This window comes from Mastigoproctus giganteus, chromosome 4, assembly GCF_048544385.1.
Source record: "Mastigoproctus giganteus isolate SK-2022 chromosome 4, ASM4854438v1, whole genome shotgun sequence".
Lineage (NCBI taxonomy): Eukaryota > Metazoa > Arthropoda > Arachnida > Uropygi > Thelyphonidae > Mastigoproctus > Mastigoproctus giganteus.
In genome coordinates, this window is record NC_143578.1 from 107,632,807 (window position 1) to 107,650,333 (window position 17,527).

The following is a 17,527-nucleotide window of genomic DNA, read 5'->3' on the forward strand; positions in this document are numbered from 1 at the left end:
TATGGATTAGCAGAGGGCAATGGACGAGCCACTCACGAATTTATGGAGAACGCTTCCCAGACAGATATGTACCGGCCCACCATTTGTTTGCACGTGTGAATCAAAATTTGTGCGATTATGGGTCATTTAGAGGTAACAGGAGTAGTGCGGGCAGACCACGTTCGATGCGAACTTCCGCCATGGAAGAAAGTGTGTTGAATGCCGTCCAGAATAATCCCACTACCAGCACACGTGCTGTTGCCTCTGCCTTAAGAGTGTCTCGTTGCAGTGTACAGCGTGTCTGGCACAACGATTCCTTATACCCCTTTCATCTCCAAAGGGTTCAGTTACTGCTCCCCCAAGATCATCCTGCACATGTGGCTTTTGCATAGTGGTTTCTCCAAGGAAGTGTTCAAGACTTGAATTTTCCAGCCTATGTTTTGTTCATGGATGAGGCTTATTCAATCAGCACAATGCTCGTGTGGGCTCACGACAACCCACACGGTATGCGTCCCCATGCAGTGCAACATCGCTTCACAATAAATGTGTGGGTAGGTATGGTCGGTGACTGCTTAGTCGGCCCATACCTGTTACCATCCCGCACGAACTCCGCTAAATATCGGATCTTTCTTGAACAAGTTCTACCAGGGTTACTTGATGATGTTCCAGCAAATGTGAGATGCAACATTTGGTTTCAACAAGACGAAACGCCTGCCCATTATGGAAGGTGTGTTCGTGACCATTTAAACAGGTATTTTTGGGCATCGATGGACTGGACGTGGTGGACCCATTGCCTGGCCCCACACTCACCTGATTTATCAAGCCTTGATTTCTTTCTGTGGGGGGCCCTCGAATATATCATGTACGAATCGCCTGTGGAGACGGAAATGGATCTCTGGGCGAGACTCGTCTGCGCTGCTGCTGCTACTGTCAAAGAAACCCCAGGTGTGTTCGACCGTGTCCACCAATCCATGCTGCGTCAGTGTCATGCATGCATCGCGTCTCATGGTGGAACCTTCAAGCATCTGTTGTAACATCATGAAATGCATCCATCTTGTACTCCATTGTTAATATTATGTCAAATAAATGTTTGCCGCTAATTACTGTCTTGTGTCATTTCTGTTCTTGTGCCTCTGCTACTACTTTCCCCGTGACATTTTCGGTTATGGGTTCCTATACGATTCACATTCCTTTAGATGTTACCTACCTCCCCTAAACTGTACCAATATTTTTGAGACACCCTGTATATGCATCCTATTTACTATGTTACTAAATAACATTCCAATTTTTAAAAAAATAAAAAGAAATGAAACTACCTCTTTTTGGTTTAGGAAAACTGTCATGAAGCTGGAAAACAACCTTCTCAACAAAGTGCTGAATGTTGCAACCCTCTGGCCCCTTGACAAATACAGTCCAATCGTGAGTAAAACCCTCATTAGTAGGTTTATCTCTTAAAGCAGCTCTGTGGCCCAACTCCAGTTTTACTTCTACAAAACTCTGGAACATAACATTGAAAAGTATGATAGTTTGTATGATCAAAAATAACTTCAATAACTAAAAATACTTGAATAACAAAACTAGGAAATGTGATGAATATTATGTTTTGTTGAAAAAATAACATTAATTTATCAATAATTTCACAAATTTTTAAACTGGAGTTGCAATTATCCCCACTGTTATGCTAACTGTTAACAAAAGTTAAAGTATATTTGAAGTTTCATGTTTACCTGTAGAAAAACCTAAATTGTGCTCATGGAAGAAATAAGTGATGTGAATATAAATGAGGCCATATGCACAATCAATAAACATGAAAATAGAAATAGTTTATAACCCAATAATTTACAAGGCCTTAAATAGTTTGAGCAGGCTCAATGCTGATGGGATACTTCCACTTGCTGAGATTAAGAACCCAAAGGGACATAGATTCAAATTGAGGAAAGACAATTGTAGAATAGATGTGCAGAAGTTTCTTTGGCCAGCGTGTAGCCAATTGCTGGAACAGACTTCCATCTGTTGTTTTGGAAATTGAAAGCTTAAATGAAATTATGGCTGAACTAGACAAACATTTGGATGGGTGAAATGGGAAGGGTTTGTTTTTTTTTTGTTTTTTTTTTTTTTGGCTGATGCTCTATAAGCTTGCTTTCTTGCATCATATGCCTCAATTAATGCTAATTTCACATTACAAGGCATTTGGGTGCCTGGCCAAATTTCATGTTACAAGGCATGAGGGTGCCTGGCTAGGCCTAATATCAGAAGTTTATAAGCTCAGACATTTATTAAATTCAGTATTTATTTTCTCCCCAGTCAACAATTACATTGACCACAATTATAGTGTACCATATTCAATAACTGTAATGATTATTAAAAAAAAAAAAAAAAATTCCTAATAAAGCTTAACAAAATAGTAAAATAAAAGAAAAAAAAACAAAAAAAACAAAAAAAAACAGATAATGTGTCATAAGAAATTTGAGCTGCTTCTAGCAGAAAATTTTAAAAGGGAGAGCATTATAAAAACAACCTCATGCTTCCACATTTAAGTTTTTATCTTATTTTTTCACTCTAGAAACATTCCTATAAGCAGTTCACACTCGTTTCATTCAGGGAGGAACAAAAAAAAAGTGCCAAAATTAGCAATCTGAAGCCAGACTTTCTTGACTGCATTAAAATTTTATTTTTATATTAATGTGCACAATGTTGAACATAAACAAAATTTGGCATATTAATATAAAAAAAAAATAAATTTTCTGTTTATACTCCGGGACGACCAAACGGTCAGAGGAGTTCACAAGATAGACAGAATACAAGAAACAGCACCGTATTCAGTAGTCACGGGCTTGAACCCCGGTCACACAAGGCACGTGTACTTATGCACCCGCGCGCCTAACCACTAGGCTACGGCGGCCTTTTTTTTTTTTTTTTTTATGTTAAATATGTGAACAGTAACAATATAAGTTACATCTCCATATTTCTGAATATATCATTATTAAAATTTTACAGGATACAATAAACAGTAGAACGTCAGTTATCTGGAATAATCTGAAAAGCTGATTTTTTTTTTCTTTTTTTCTTTTTTTTTTTTTTTTTATTATTATTAATGGTAGTATTTGAGACAAATCTTTATTATACTATGAGAGTATTTCTGTCTGTTTTTTTTTTTAAGGTGTGTATCTGGTGGAATGTTGGATTAGGACTGATGGGTTTTCTCGGAAATCATGAGTGATAGGCTTTTGCTTCCGTGAACCCAATTTTCCATGACATATTTTGTTTAGTTTAGCTCGAGATATAGTAAGAATAATATCAGCCAAAAACTGTGATTTATTATTTTTCTGGTAAAATGTCAAAGAAAAGAAACAGCACTGAAATGGGCAGCAAATCAGGAGGAATATGATATAATCAAATTGATATCATTAAGGAACTTGAGAGATTTAGCAGACACAACAAATGAAACAATCTAACATTATTTTTAAAAAATTACTTTAAATTTTTTCCACATAATATTTGCAGTAAAATACCTATCCGAATATACATAAATATGTAAATCTGCAAATTTTTATGTGTAAATTATTTTTTAAATTAAATTAATTTTTTTTCACAATATTTAAAGCGTTTTTCTTTTACCTTAATACACATAACAGAATTTATATAATTTTACCTTACATTTTGTTATCTGGAAGAGGTCTCACATTATTTATTCCGGATAACTGACGCTCTACTGTAATTAAGATATGCTTCCAAAATAATCTTTAAACAACTATTTTTAGTTCTCTTTTATGTATTTTGCTATTGTATTTATCACTGACTTAAAGTCAATACTTAGAAATTTCTACACCTATATATTAACAACACTGCAGAAGAGTTTATTTAAACAAATAACCTACTTGAAAGAATTTTAAGAGATATTCATTAGAACAAAATTTCTATACAAGATGATTCATGGATGCCTGAAAAGCCTGTCATGACTGGTTAATAACTAAACTAAACAGATAACAGCTAAATGGCAACCAACAGATTTCTGCCTATTTTTTTTTTTATTTTGCTCAAAACACATTGAAGAAATAAACTTTAATGATATCATTTCAAAAAAAAAAAAAAAAAAAACCTTTATTTTCGGTTCTGTAAAGTTGCTGTTTGTGTACACTCCCGAAATTCGTAACTTACACTTCTGACATTTATGAATATTTCCTCACCCAATTAAATCACTAATATATACTATTTTTTAAATGAAAATCCCAAACACAAGAGATTTGTTATTTGTTGTTATTTGGGTTTTTTTTTAGGAGCATTAGCAACTAAGGCCATATTGTTCCAGGGATATGTGGTGGTCATTCCCTGACCTTTCCGCATCACGGGCTCAAACCCCGATCTAATTAAGAAGCGTGTGCTACGCACTGCTGCTCCTGCCCACCTGGCTACGGAGGCGCCCACACAAGAGATATTAGAACTTATAGTACATAGTACCGTGCATGGGTTGCAGGCTGAGAAGACAAAAGAAGATATTTGTTGACATAAGACTAACTTCTGTAGATAGTAATTTTCAGAAAATACAAATGAAGGAAGGTTGTTCCACAAAATGGCAGCTGAATGAATACACGAGGAAGATGAAAAAGTTGGTTCTGTCAGTTTGAAGTAGAACAGCAAAATGGATGTTGGCAGGTGGCTGCACATGTTCAGACCGATTTGAAAGAGAGCGGGAGTTACAGAAGCCAATTCAGAAGAACAATGCCCATGGAAGTATCTGTAGAAAAGGCTGTTGTTATTTGGTTTTTAGGAGCATTAGCAACTAAGGCCATATTGCTCCAGGGATATGCGGTGGTCATTCCCTGACCTTTCCACATCCTCTGTATTTGGTGGTCATGGGCTTGAACCCCGGTCTAATCAAGAAGCGTGTGCTACTCACTGCTGCTCCTGGCTACCTGGCTACGGAGGTGCCTCTGTAGAAAAGGCATGCAGCAGAAATATGTCTATGAGAAAGAGAGAGAGAGAGATTAGTCATTAATTAACCTAACTGTTCTCTTCTGAATGGAATCTAGAACATTGAGAGAGGATTTGGGGGCACCACCCCAGTGAGATGCGGGAACAAAATTCTATGATAGCACAGATTTGCAATTAGTATAGAGTGAACAGCTGCTTGGAAGAAAAGTAATGGCGAAAGAGAAAGAAAAAACCAAGTTTTTTAGATACAGAGGAAGCAATATTTGTAATGTGCTTGTGCCAAGAGAGATTACAAGTCAGGGTAATCCCCAAAAGAGATATATAATCTTGCCTAGAAATCGGAGTGTCAACAAAGAAAAGCATAGGAGCAGAAGAATCCTTTTTGCGAGATATAAGACAGGACTGAGTTTTAGAAGGATTGAAATGAATTAAGTTATCTTTGCCCCACTGGGTATGGGCATTTAAGAAATTGGTAGCGGATATTTGAAAAGTTGAAGCTGATTAAGCAGGGCAAGATTTCTCAAACTGGAATGTAATGTGCTATCATCAGCAAAACTATGCATAGGATTTCCAGTCAAAAGAAGGTCATTAATACACAAGAGGAAAAGAGTGGGGGAAAGAACTTAAACTTGGGGGGGTGAACCAGCATTAGTGGAGAAGTTAGAAGACAGAGAGCCATCTACCATCAGCCTCAGTGAGCAGGCAGAGAGAAAACTGGATAACCAATTACAAAAAACAGTTGGCAAACCATATGATGGAAGCTTGTTTAGAAGCCCTTTAAGCCAAACACGATCGAAAGCCTTTGAGATGTCAAGAGCAACTGCTTATGTTTCACCAAACTTTTCCATTGAATTTGTCCAAAAATGGGTAACATAAGACAGAATATCATGGATTCCGTCAGTGGAACGACACTGACGGAATCCATACCAGCGATCTTTGATCAGACAGAAGGTTTGTAGATAGTTTAAGAAGAGTAGAAGTAATTGCAATCGGACGATAATTGGATGGGAAGGTTTTGTCATCCTCTTAAAGGAACTGGCTCAATATAAGAAAACTTCCAAGCAGAAGGGAAAAAACCCTCTGGAATAAGAAAGTGAAAAAAGGCAGCAAAGAATAGGAGTACTTCAGGAGCACAGATTTTGAGAACAAGTGGAGAAATACCATCGGGACCTGGAGCTTTCTTAGCATCAAGATTCGTCAAAATCCTTCTGACATCCTTTTGACAGAAGACCACAGGAGGCATTAAATGGAATGTGTTGGGAATGGTGAGAGGTGTTTTACCAAGATCCTTAATACATGAGTTGGAAGGAAAATGGGATGCTAGCAGGTCAGCTTTATCCTTGGCTGAAGCTACAATAATACCATCTGGTTTCGACAGAGGTGGGAGTAGAGATGGGCAAAAGTTGCAACCAAATAGCTTTGGCAAGAGACCAGAATGTTCGGCTACCATTAGGGCAAGAAGCTCTTAGTCTGGTCAAAATCTAGTGTGGATTGATTAATAACTACGTTACAATTATTGCAATATCTGGTGTAAGCAGAAAATGAAACATAAGAATTAGAAACAAGCCAATTACAATATGCAACATTCTTCTCTTGAACAGCCTTAGCACATTTATTGGAAAACCAAGGTTTAGTTAAAAGATGAGATTTTAAAGGGGAGTGCGGGATAAAGGATTCCATTCCTACAAAAATAATTTCACTGACACAATCTGAACAAACGTTGACCTCAGAAGTTTTGAAACAGTAATCTGACCGAACAAAAGATGAAAAGAAATCTCTCAGGTCATCCCATTTTGCATTCTTGTAATGCCAAACAACACTAGGTTGGGAATAGCCATGAGATAAAGGTTCCATTTGGGAAGAGAATCACAAGTTGTGATCTGGGGTGCCTAAAGGACCTTTCACTTCGACCGTGTACTTAAAAGGGTTGTTTGTGAGAAAAATATCAAGTGTGTTGGATGAATGGTTAGGATTGTCCGGTATTCTGGTAAGTAAATGAACAATCCGTAAGAGGTTATTAGTAATTGCAAAAGTCTTAGCATCTTGACCAGCTGGAGTTGTGAAACTTAAAATACCAAGGAAAATTACCTCTCTGTTAGGAAAGTTAGACTGGAGAAAGTCAATTTGCAAAGGAAGGGTCAAAGACTTCCAAGACTTCCATTTTAGAGCTGTAACCTCGAAATATAAGGAAGATTTGATCTCGCCATGATGTTCATCATAACCTCAAATGTCATCAGTGGAGTTGGGAAAACAGTAGAGACAACAGATTAATTTGACAGAATGAGGTAGAGAGAGATTTTAAGCCAGATAAGATCGAAATGAGGAGATTCCAAATTACCAAATCTCTGACAGGGAATACTGGAATGGACATAGGCACAAGTACCTTTGAGGTGAAAGGAATCATACAGCGAATAATTTGGGCAACTGATATTACACTCAGACTCCCTCCAGTCACTATCTAGCAGAGTAGAGGTAGCAAGATTATACACTAGCTGATCCGGAAGCCTCCTAGAGAGTTACCAATCGGTTCAGTCCAGCGTACTAACTAGCGGCCCACCTGCGAACACCGTTTTAGAGCTGTAACCTCGAAATATAAGGAAGATTTGATCTCGCCATGATGTTCATCATAACCTCAAATGTCATCAGCCATACTGCATGATGGAAGAGATGGGGAAGGGTTGACTGAAACGTAGCTCTGGAGAGTAAACACGGGTTTCACCACTTCAAGCCTCCAATAAGCAAAGTGGTGTTTCACCAGTTGATGAGTCATCTACCACCTAGTATTGCCTGGTAACGCGAAGGGGTGGCATTCCTCCGTGTGGTGTTGGCACCACACCTCGATCCCTGCTTACGTTGGTTCACACCTGGGTGGTCACCCATAGTGTGCTTGCGCATGGGGCTTATACCTAATATTACTAACAGTCACACCATCGTGAAGGTGCAAGCAGAGGATTTGGCTGTCAGATCATCCAGATTTCACCGAAATTGGGTTCACTTGACTTGAGTGTCACCTGAATATCACTTCCGTCAGCGTTTTAGACTCTCAGGTAGCAGCACAGCTTGTCTTGAATATCTGAGAAAATGTCTGTGACAACCTCAAGGACCCCATATTAGAAACCAATATTATATTACATAATGGCAATAATTACTTTTTTTTTTTTTTTTTTCTTTACATAATTGGCTGAGAAAAATAAAAGTTTAACGATCTGGAATCTATTCTACAGTAGAGAATTTTTTTAAAAGTATAAAATTATACTCTAAAACTAAATGTTATGTTATTGGCACTGCCAATTTAATGAAGTAAGTGATCATGCTAGAGTTTGGTAAATCATCACAATCAGACTGTTAGGATTTTTTTAATTTTTTTTCCCCCCTGATATCAATAAATTTTATATAAGACTAATAGTATAGAAGGATCTCAGAGCTGTAAAATAACTGTATTAATAAAAAAATAAAACTCTTATACATGAGTGATTGATTTTTTATACTAAGATTTAGAAGTTTGGAACAAAGCTCACAACAGAGATACTTGATTTTTATCTATTTATTTTTTTTTTACTTACTTGGTGAAATGCATGATGAAGAAAGATCCTATAAATTAAAAACAAGGGAATGTAGCATTTTACAATTAAGCACTTTACATAGTGTAGTTATGTGCTATATAATTTTACAACCATTGCCAAAGAGACAAGTAATTTGATAAATGGTGGCCATTAGGTATAATGGCAGCAAACTGAAACTAACTGCAAATAATTAGCACAATGTAAGCTTTCCCTTTAGATTCAGAAAATTACGCCAGGGATAACAGTTCTTCCATAATATAAATTAATCTGTGAATATTTCTAAACGGTTAAGGCATAGAGAGACTTTCTAAATGGTTAAGGACCAGAGGCATTCACAATTTTGACTGCAATTCAGTTATTTTCACATTCAATCGATTTTTCAAATTTTGCATTATATTTTTTAAAAAAGAAATCACAGAAAATATTTTTACCTAGAATTCTGGGTCAGTAATTCTGTCCATGAGCAGCAAAATGTTTCTGCCACTCACAATTGGAGCTTTGCAAGATGGATTCTACATTGGAAATCTGGAGAGTTGGTAGCTAGGATATGGCAATAATATATTATTGCCATTTCCTAGCTACCAACTCTCCAGATTTCCACCTTTTCAAAATTTCTGACCCAGTGATAATTTTGTGTATATGGGCGATGAGAGTGAAAGCAATCCTGAAAGTTTTCCCATAAAATACATTTTGTAACCAAAGAATTAATTTGCTAAATGTTATTAATAAAAATATTATTACAAGAGCTTCCTATGATAACTATGGATTTACTATACATGATTTCTAATTACCAGTTAAGGACCTTATCAATGCCTTTGTATCATCAACAAACTTACGCCATTAAACTTGATGTGCCTTCAATATTATTAATAAATACTGAAAATAGTAAGGAGCCCAACACTAAACCCTGAGGGACTCCATTAATAAACATGTTTCCTGCCACAAAACGACCCCTTTATCCATAGCAGTAACTTGCTCCTAATTCCATAATACATGAATTTATACAGGGTCATTCAGATAGAACAGTATCAAACACTTTACTAAATGCAAGCAAATGATGTCAAAATTATTTTTTATATCCAGTTTCTTTGTTACAGCATCATAATAGCTAATCACATTAGGTTTACCCTTAATAAATCTGTGCTGTGATTGAAATAACTGCATTCCTGTCAAAATGATCTGCGTTACTTCTTTAACCACTAACTCCATTATTTTCCCTAGCCCACAAATCAAACTCACAGGTTTGCAATTACATTTCCCATCCTCTCCCTTGATGAACAGAAGAAACATTTGCACACCATCAGTATACAGAGATCTCACCTGAAACAACCAAGGATGTTCTCATAATTATAGCTAAAGGTGTGCTTGAATACTTCCCATTTTTCAGAATTTATTAACAAGGTCATTGGGCTTACTGAAAAGAATTTAAAAATCACCTTTGCAAAATAAAAATCCCTTCCTTTTATTCTTGAGAGTAGTTACATCTTTAAATAAATCGCATACCAATAAATGACAATAACTGCCAACACAGCAGTCAGTTCCTCTATGTGAAGATTTTTAATGCATGAAGAGTCACTGCTGATAATTAGATCAAATCAGGTCATATATTGTAGGGATGTTGGAAATATTTTGCCACCTACGTAGGGGATACAGAATGAGTGTGGTGGGTATGTGCACAGAGGACCGAGGAGTTGTGCTCTTTTACTCAACATTACGCTGGCAACCCAAGGCAACTGGGAGTACTCACTTTTAGAATCCATGTACTTCTTATAAAAAAAAAAGAGCACAACTCCTCGGTACTCTGTGCACATTCTCACCACATTCATTCTGCATTCCTTGCATAGATGGCAAAATATTTCCAACATCCCTACAATACCTGATCTGATGATTTAACTCTCAATTTTACTGAATAATGGGGGATGGGCATGTCTATTATTGCCAAATATAGATAAAATCAAAAGTTGTTTTTTTAAGACTGCTTGTACATCTCCCCAACATATCTGACAATTTAAATGGTTCTTCTGTATATGTATGCATCAGATTTCATGATTTACTTTATCAGATGATACATTGTACATAGAAGAAAATTTATTGACTGTACAGCAATGCCTAGAAATCCTTTATTCACAGTCAGAGTTAAGAAGCTGAAGTTGAAATGAGGGCAAACCTTCAGAATCAGATTCCTTAATAAAAGCAAGTTTATGTTTAAACTTGCTTTTTTTACAACAGTTGATAGTTTGATTTTTTGCACCATATTCCTCACAGATGCAGGAAAGAGACACACCAGAGTTTAACTTCTCTAACAGCGTTAATATCTATGCAACACTCAGATGCATACCCCACTTTTGTTATTATTGGTTTTCTTAGGACCATGATAAGCAAAGTTATCATGGCTACACTGTAAGTGAGGTTATCATGATGAAACAGGGCACAGACAAGCACTTAACAATATAACAGTGAGCACATCCATAAATAGAATGAGATCCTTGCTTGCAGCTGCCATGACCTCACTTGTTCACATTTTTCCCATCTCATGAGTACACTTGGAACACACCTCAGTGTGTTCCAAGTGTACTCATTAACTGCACTTCAGTGTAGCTAATTTTTTGTCTGTTAAATCTAAGTCCATTAAACTGACTCTCAGTAAAATTGAGAGTTTACTGTATTTACCATCTGTCAAGCATTAACATAAATGCAAATATATATGTGATTGTTTATGCTCTTAGTAACCCTAACATTGCCCACAATATTTTCTTATATTGTGGGCAATGCTTTCCATTCCTCATGAACTTGTTAACAGGAGAGATTGTTTCTACACAGATGGATTACACTTAAATAGAAAGGGTACAAAAATATTTGCTGATGCTATTGAGACAGTGTTCAGTGAGTCGGAAAACTGCTAGCTTGGTGGGATTCACAGAATAATAGATTAACAGTAGCCACAAGCAGAGTTGAAAGAGATTCTTGCACTGCTTCTTTTGGAATAGCAGCAGCCTGGAAAGCAAGGTTCTGGGGATTTCAAGGCTGCTGGGAGTGATCATGGAACAAATGAATATATGGGCTGTGTCAAGGTAACTAAGAGTAAGAATCAGTGTACGCATACTTGCATGTACACCAATGCTAGGAGTACAGTAAATAAATTTGTTAAAATTGAAATGCTGATCAAGTTATCAAAAGCACATATTGCTGGGTTAACAGAGACGTGGTGCCACGCTGATATAAGCAGTGCGGAATTAGAATTCAGGAAGTAAAGTGTGTACAGAAAGGATAGAAGGGGTGATGCTCTTAGTTAAGAAACACAAAATCTAAGGAGGTCCATCCAGTTGACATGGGTGGACAGTGCAGTGTTCAGTTGGTTTGGTGTGAGGTAAGCACAAGGAAAACCAAGTTGAGAGTAGGAGTGTTATAGACCTAATGACTCTGATGAGTACAATGAACAACTGCACAGGGAAATGGGAGTGGGACAGTAAATCAGATTGTCTTATAATGGGGGATTTTAACTTCCCAGATAAAGATTGGAATTTGTGGGTTTGTCACTCAAACACAAGCAAGACTTTTGTGGATTTTGTGGATGATTGTTTTCTATAGCAGAACGTTCGAGAGACAACTATAGAGAGTAATACTCTTGATCTGATTATCAGCAGTGATTCTTCATGTATTAAAAATCAGCAGAGAAAGTAACCACTCTGTGATCATAGTATACTGATGTGGGATTTACTTAAAGATAAAACTACCATCAGGGTTAAGGGTAACAGTTTTTGCTTTTGTAAAGGTGACTACAGTGATCTCAGAGAGTTTTTAAATTCCATAAAATGGGGCCAAATGATATTACCAACAGCAACTTCTAAATGGGAAGCATTCAAGGAATTAATCTTGGAAGCTACTAGGCTTTTTGTTCCAAATAAGAAACAGTATTCAAGGTTTAGGCCTAAATAAATTTTCAGACAACACGGATGCCTAGGGTAGATATAAGGAAGTCTGAAATCAATTCACAAAGGACATTAGGCAAGCAAAGGCAAATTACGAGAAATCTCTGGCAAACAATGCAAAGGAAAACAGTAAAGACTTCTTTACTTATGTAAATTCTAGAAGGAAGGGGATGAATCAGATTGGTCCACTTGATATTGACGGTTCGATTGTTGATGAACCTGCTGAGGAAGCAGACAAATTCAATGAGTACTTTACTTCTACATTCACACATGAGGTCTGTAGGGAAGTGGAGGCCAGAAGGTTATCAAACTCTGGAAGTGAGCTAAATGATTTTGTAATAGCTGAGATCAAAGTGTAGGAAAAATTGAAATTGAACATAAGGCACCTGGGGGTGGATGAGATCTGTCCAGTTATATTAAAGGAAGTAAGCAAAACCTTAGCCATAGTTATGAAAGCTGTCTTGGACTCAGGGAAGGTCCCCATGGACTGGAGATGTGCAAATGTGTCCCCAATTCACAAAGGGGATGAAAGGGTGACACAAGCAATTACAGACCTGTTAGTCTAACTTTGGTTAGACTAACAGGTCTGTAATTACAGCCTGTTAGTAATTACAGGCTGTAATTAACAACAAGCAATTAACAAGCAATTACAGACCTGTTAGTCTAACTTTGGTTCCAGGGAAAATAATGGAATCACTGGTTAAGGAAGCAATGCAGGATCATCTAGACAAGACTGCAGTTATAGTTCAGACACAGAATGGGTTTGTTAAGGGGAAGACTTGTCTGTTGAATATGAATGAATACTATGATGTGGCCACAAAGAATAGAATACTTTTGATAGGATATACTTGGATTTTAAGAAAGCTTCTGATACTGTTGCACATAGAAGACTACTGTACAAATTGGAGCATTATGGCATTAAGGGCAAGTTGCTACAATGAATAAAAGGGTGGTTGAACGGGAGAAGACAGAAGGTGGTTATCAATGGACACTGCTCTTCATGGACTAATGTTATTAGTGGAGTACCCCAGGGTTTGGTGTTGGGCCTATTGTTGTTTACGGAATTTATCAGTGATATTGATGAAGGTATATTAGGGTTAATGTCTGTTTGCAGGCGATATGATGGTTGGCACAGTTGTTAATGTTAGCAATAATAGTACGTTACTGCAACAGGATCTGGAAAAGTTGAGCAGATGGGCCTAGAGGTGGCAACTGAAATTTAACATTGACAAATGTAAAGTACTGCATACTGGTAGCAGTAACCCCAGAGTAACGTATCAACGGGGTGATACTACACTCAGGGTAGTGGAGAATGAAAAGGACCTGGGGGTAATTGTACCATCAGATATGAAGTTTTCTGAGCAGTGCAAGAGTAGCTCAAGGTGACTTGTCAATGATATACAGAAATTTTGCTGTATATATTTGAGGGACTTTCTAAATGGACTGCTCGGATGGAAAACATCCCTGCTAGCAGGGATGTTGTCCAGGAACAAAACCAAATAACAACAACAACAAAAACCAAAGCTCCTAAAAAGCTCCTAAAAACCAAATAACAACAACATCCCTGCTAGCAGGGATGTTGTTGTTGTTATTTGGTTTTTAGGAGCATTAGCAACTAAGGCCATATTGCTCTGGGGGATATGCAGTGGTCATTCCCTGACCTTTCAGCATCCTCCGTATTTGGTGGACTCGAACCCCGGTTTAATCAAGCGTGTGCTATGCACCGCCGCTCCTGCCCACCTGGCTATGGAGGCACTGCTAGCAGGGATAAGGGGCTGATTGTCCCCTTGTATAAGGCAATGGTCAGGCCACACCTTAAGTACTATATACAGGTCTGGAGGCCTCATTTCAGGAAAGATGTAGAGCTGCTGGAACGAGTACCGAAAAGGGCAATGAGATTGGCAAGGGGAACAAAGGGCTGGTGTTTGCAAGCTCAATGCTAATGGGATTCTTCCTCTTGTTCAGGTTACTCACCTGAGGGAACATACATTCAAATTGAGGTAAGACAATTGTAGAATAGATGTGCAGAAATTCACCTTTAGCCAGCAGGTGGATGATGGTTGGAACAAAATTCCATCTGCTGTAGGTGGAGGTTGGCAACTTAATTAAGTTCAAGGCAGAACCAGACAAACATCAGGAGTGAATGGATTGGTGACATGGGAAGGGTGGGGTTTTTTTTTTTTTTTTTTTGTTTTTGGCTGATGCTATATAAGCTTGTTTTCTTCCATCATATGCCTCTACTAATGCTAATCAGCTGTTTTCCTGATCTGCCTGAAACTCCCTCTACAGAATCAGCAAATTCCTTGCATCCAAGTCAGTAAAAACAATCCCACCTGTTAACAACTATAGGCAATGCTGGGAAAAGTTCTACACCATGAGCTCTGCACAATCTCCCCAAGGGCCAAATTGACTGATACAGCTATTGTGTCCGGCATCTCTGAGGCAGGGCATGAGAGCTGTGATATCAGAGACATCGTGTCACGCAGATATAAGCAATGCAGAATTGAAATTTGGGTAGTACAATGTGTACAGAAAGGACAGACAGGGTAGGAAGGGAGGAGAGGTTAGGCTGTTAGTTAAAAAACAAAATCGAAGGAAGTGCATCCAGTTGACATGGGTTGACAGTGCAATGTTGAGTCTGTTTGGTGTGACAAACACTGGGAAAGGGAAAATGAGTAGGAGCATGTTATAGGCCTAATGATTCTGATGAGTACAACGAACAGTTGTGCAGAGAAATAGAGTGGACCAGTAAATCAAAATATCTTGTAATGGGTGTTTTTGACTTTCCAGATAATGACTGGAACTTGTGCTGGCCACTCACACGCTAAGACTTTTGTGGATTTATTGGAGGATTGTTTTCAACAGCAACATGTTCGAGGAGCAACCAGAGGGAGTAATACTCTTGATCTGATCATCAGTAGTGATTATTCATGCATTAAGAATTTGCAGATAAAGGAACCACTAGGTGACAGTAATCACTGTGTACTGATTTGGGATTTACTTAAAGATGTAACTACCATAAAGGGTAAAGGGAAGGGTTTTTCCTGTCATAAAGGTGACTACAGTGGACACAGACAGTATTTAAATTCTATACAGCGGGATCAACTGATGATGTTACCAACAGTGAATTCTAAATGGGAAGTCTTCAGGGAATTATTCTTGGAAGCTACTAGGCTTTTCATACCAACTAAGAAATACTGTTCAAGGTTCAGGCCTAAATGGATGTCAGATGAATTAATGAGGCTCGTGGCAGAGAATAAAAACATAGGATGTATATAAATTATCAGGTGGCACAGAAGCCTATGGCAGATATAAGCTGGTTGTAATCAAGTCAAAAAGGAGGTTAGGCAGGCAAAGGCAGATTATGAGAAACCTTTGGCAAAGGATGCAAAGAAAAACACAAAAGAGTTCAGAGTTCTTTACTTATGTAAAATCTAGAAGGAAGGGGATGAATCAGATTGGTCCACTTAACATACATAGTTCGACTATTGATGATTCAGCTAAAGTAGCTGACAAACTGAATTAGTATTTTGCATCTACACTCACACATGAGGAGTTATTCAAGAAGGGGAATGCCAGAAGTTTATCAAACTCTATGAGAGAGCTAAGTGATTTTGTAATAAATGAGAGCAAATTGGAAGAGTAATTGTTGAAGTTAAACATAAAAAAGGCACCTGGGTGGATGAAATCTATCCAGTTAAATTGAAGGAGGCAGCAAGGGAAGTAAGCAAATCCTTGGCCATAATTATGAGAGCATCCTTAGATTCAGGAGGGGTCTCCAGGGACTGGAGATGTGCAAATATATCCCCAAATCACAAAGGTGATTCAAAGGGTGATCCAAATAATTATAGACCTGTTAGTTTAACTTCTATTCCGAGGAAAATAAGGGAGTCATTGGTTAAAGAGATGATACAGGATCACCTAGACAAGACTGCAGTAATAGTTCAGACACAGCATGGGTTTCTTAAGCAGAAGTCTTGTCTAACCAATCTGATTAGATACTACGAGAGATCAGAAAGGAACTGGATGCAAAACAATTTCGATATCATATCCTTGGATTTCATGAAAGCTTTTGATACTGTTGCACATGGAAGACTGCTATACAAATTGGAGCAGTAGGGCATTAAGGGCAAGTTGGTTCATTGGATAAAGGGATGGTTCAGTGGGTAATGGCAGAGGGGTAGAATTGGACAATGCACTGTGTACTAATATTATTAGTGGAGTCCCCCAGGGTTCAGTGCTGGGCCTAATGTTGTTTTGTGTATTTATCAATGATACAGATTAAGGTATATCAGGCTTAATGTCCAAGTTTCCAGATGATACAAAGGTTCACAGGGTTGTTAATGACAGTAAAGACAGTATGCTATTGCAACAGCTAGAAAAGTTAGGCAGATGGGCTGAGAAGTAGCAACTGAAGTTTAACATAGACAAATGCAAAGTACTGCATATGGGTAGCAGTAACACAAGAGAGATGTACCAACTGTGTGGTACTACATTCAGGTATGTGGAGAATGAAAAAAACCTGGGGGTAATTCTGCAGTCAGATATGAACTTCTCTGAGCATGCAGACGGGCTGCCAGAGCAGGTCATGGAGTTTTGTTGATGATATATAGGGATTTTGCTAGCAGAGACAAGGAGCTGATTATCCCTTTGTATAAGGCAATGGTCAGGCCACACCTTGAGTACTGTATACAGGTCTAGAGGTGTCATTTTAGGAAGGATGTACAGTTGCTATAACAAGTACAGAGAAGGGCAACAAGATTGGTGAGAGGAACAATGGGGTGCACATATGAAGAAAGGCTTAAGTTCTACAAGTTGTAGCATTTGGAGACTAGACATCTACAGGGTGATCTGACTGAGGTTGAATGGTTTCAGCAGGCTCAATGCTGACAGGATACTTCTGATTGCTCAGTCTTGGAACCTGAGGAAGCATCGGTTCAAATTGAGGAAAGACAGTTGTAGAAGTGATGTGCGAAAGTTTGCCTTTAGCCAATGGGTAGTTGATTGCTGGAATAGACTTCCATCTGTTGTTGTTGAAGTTGATAGGTTAAATAAATTTAAGGCTGAACTAGACAAAGGGTTTTTTTTTTTTTTTTTTTGGCTGATGCTGTATAAGCTTGCTTT

At 37.9% G+C, this 17,527-nt stretch overlaps 1 protein-coding gene across 1 annotated transcript in view; it reads right to left on the reverse strand.

Moving 5' to 3' along the window:
- ear (ENL/AF9-related super elongation complex transcription factor) overlaps positions 1–17,527 on the reverse strand; it is a 350,302-nt gene that overhangs the window by 224,934 nt on the left and 107,841 nt on the right. The window contains exon 2 of the mRNA XM_090371721.1: positions 1,296–1,476. Coding sequence (XP_090227847.1) covers positions 1,296–1,476 — 181 coding nt within the window. The remainder of the gene's footprint in view (positions 1–1,295; positions 1,477–17,527) is intronic.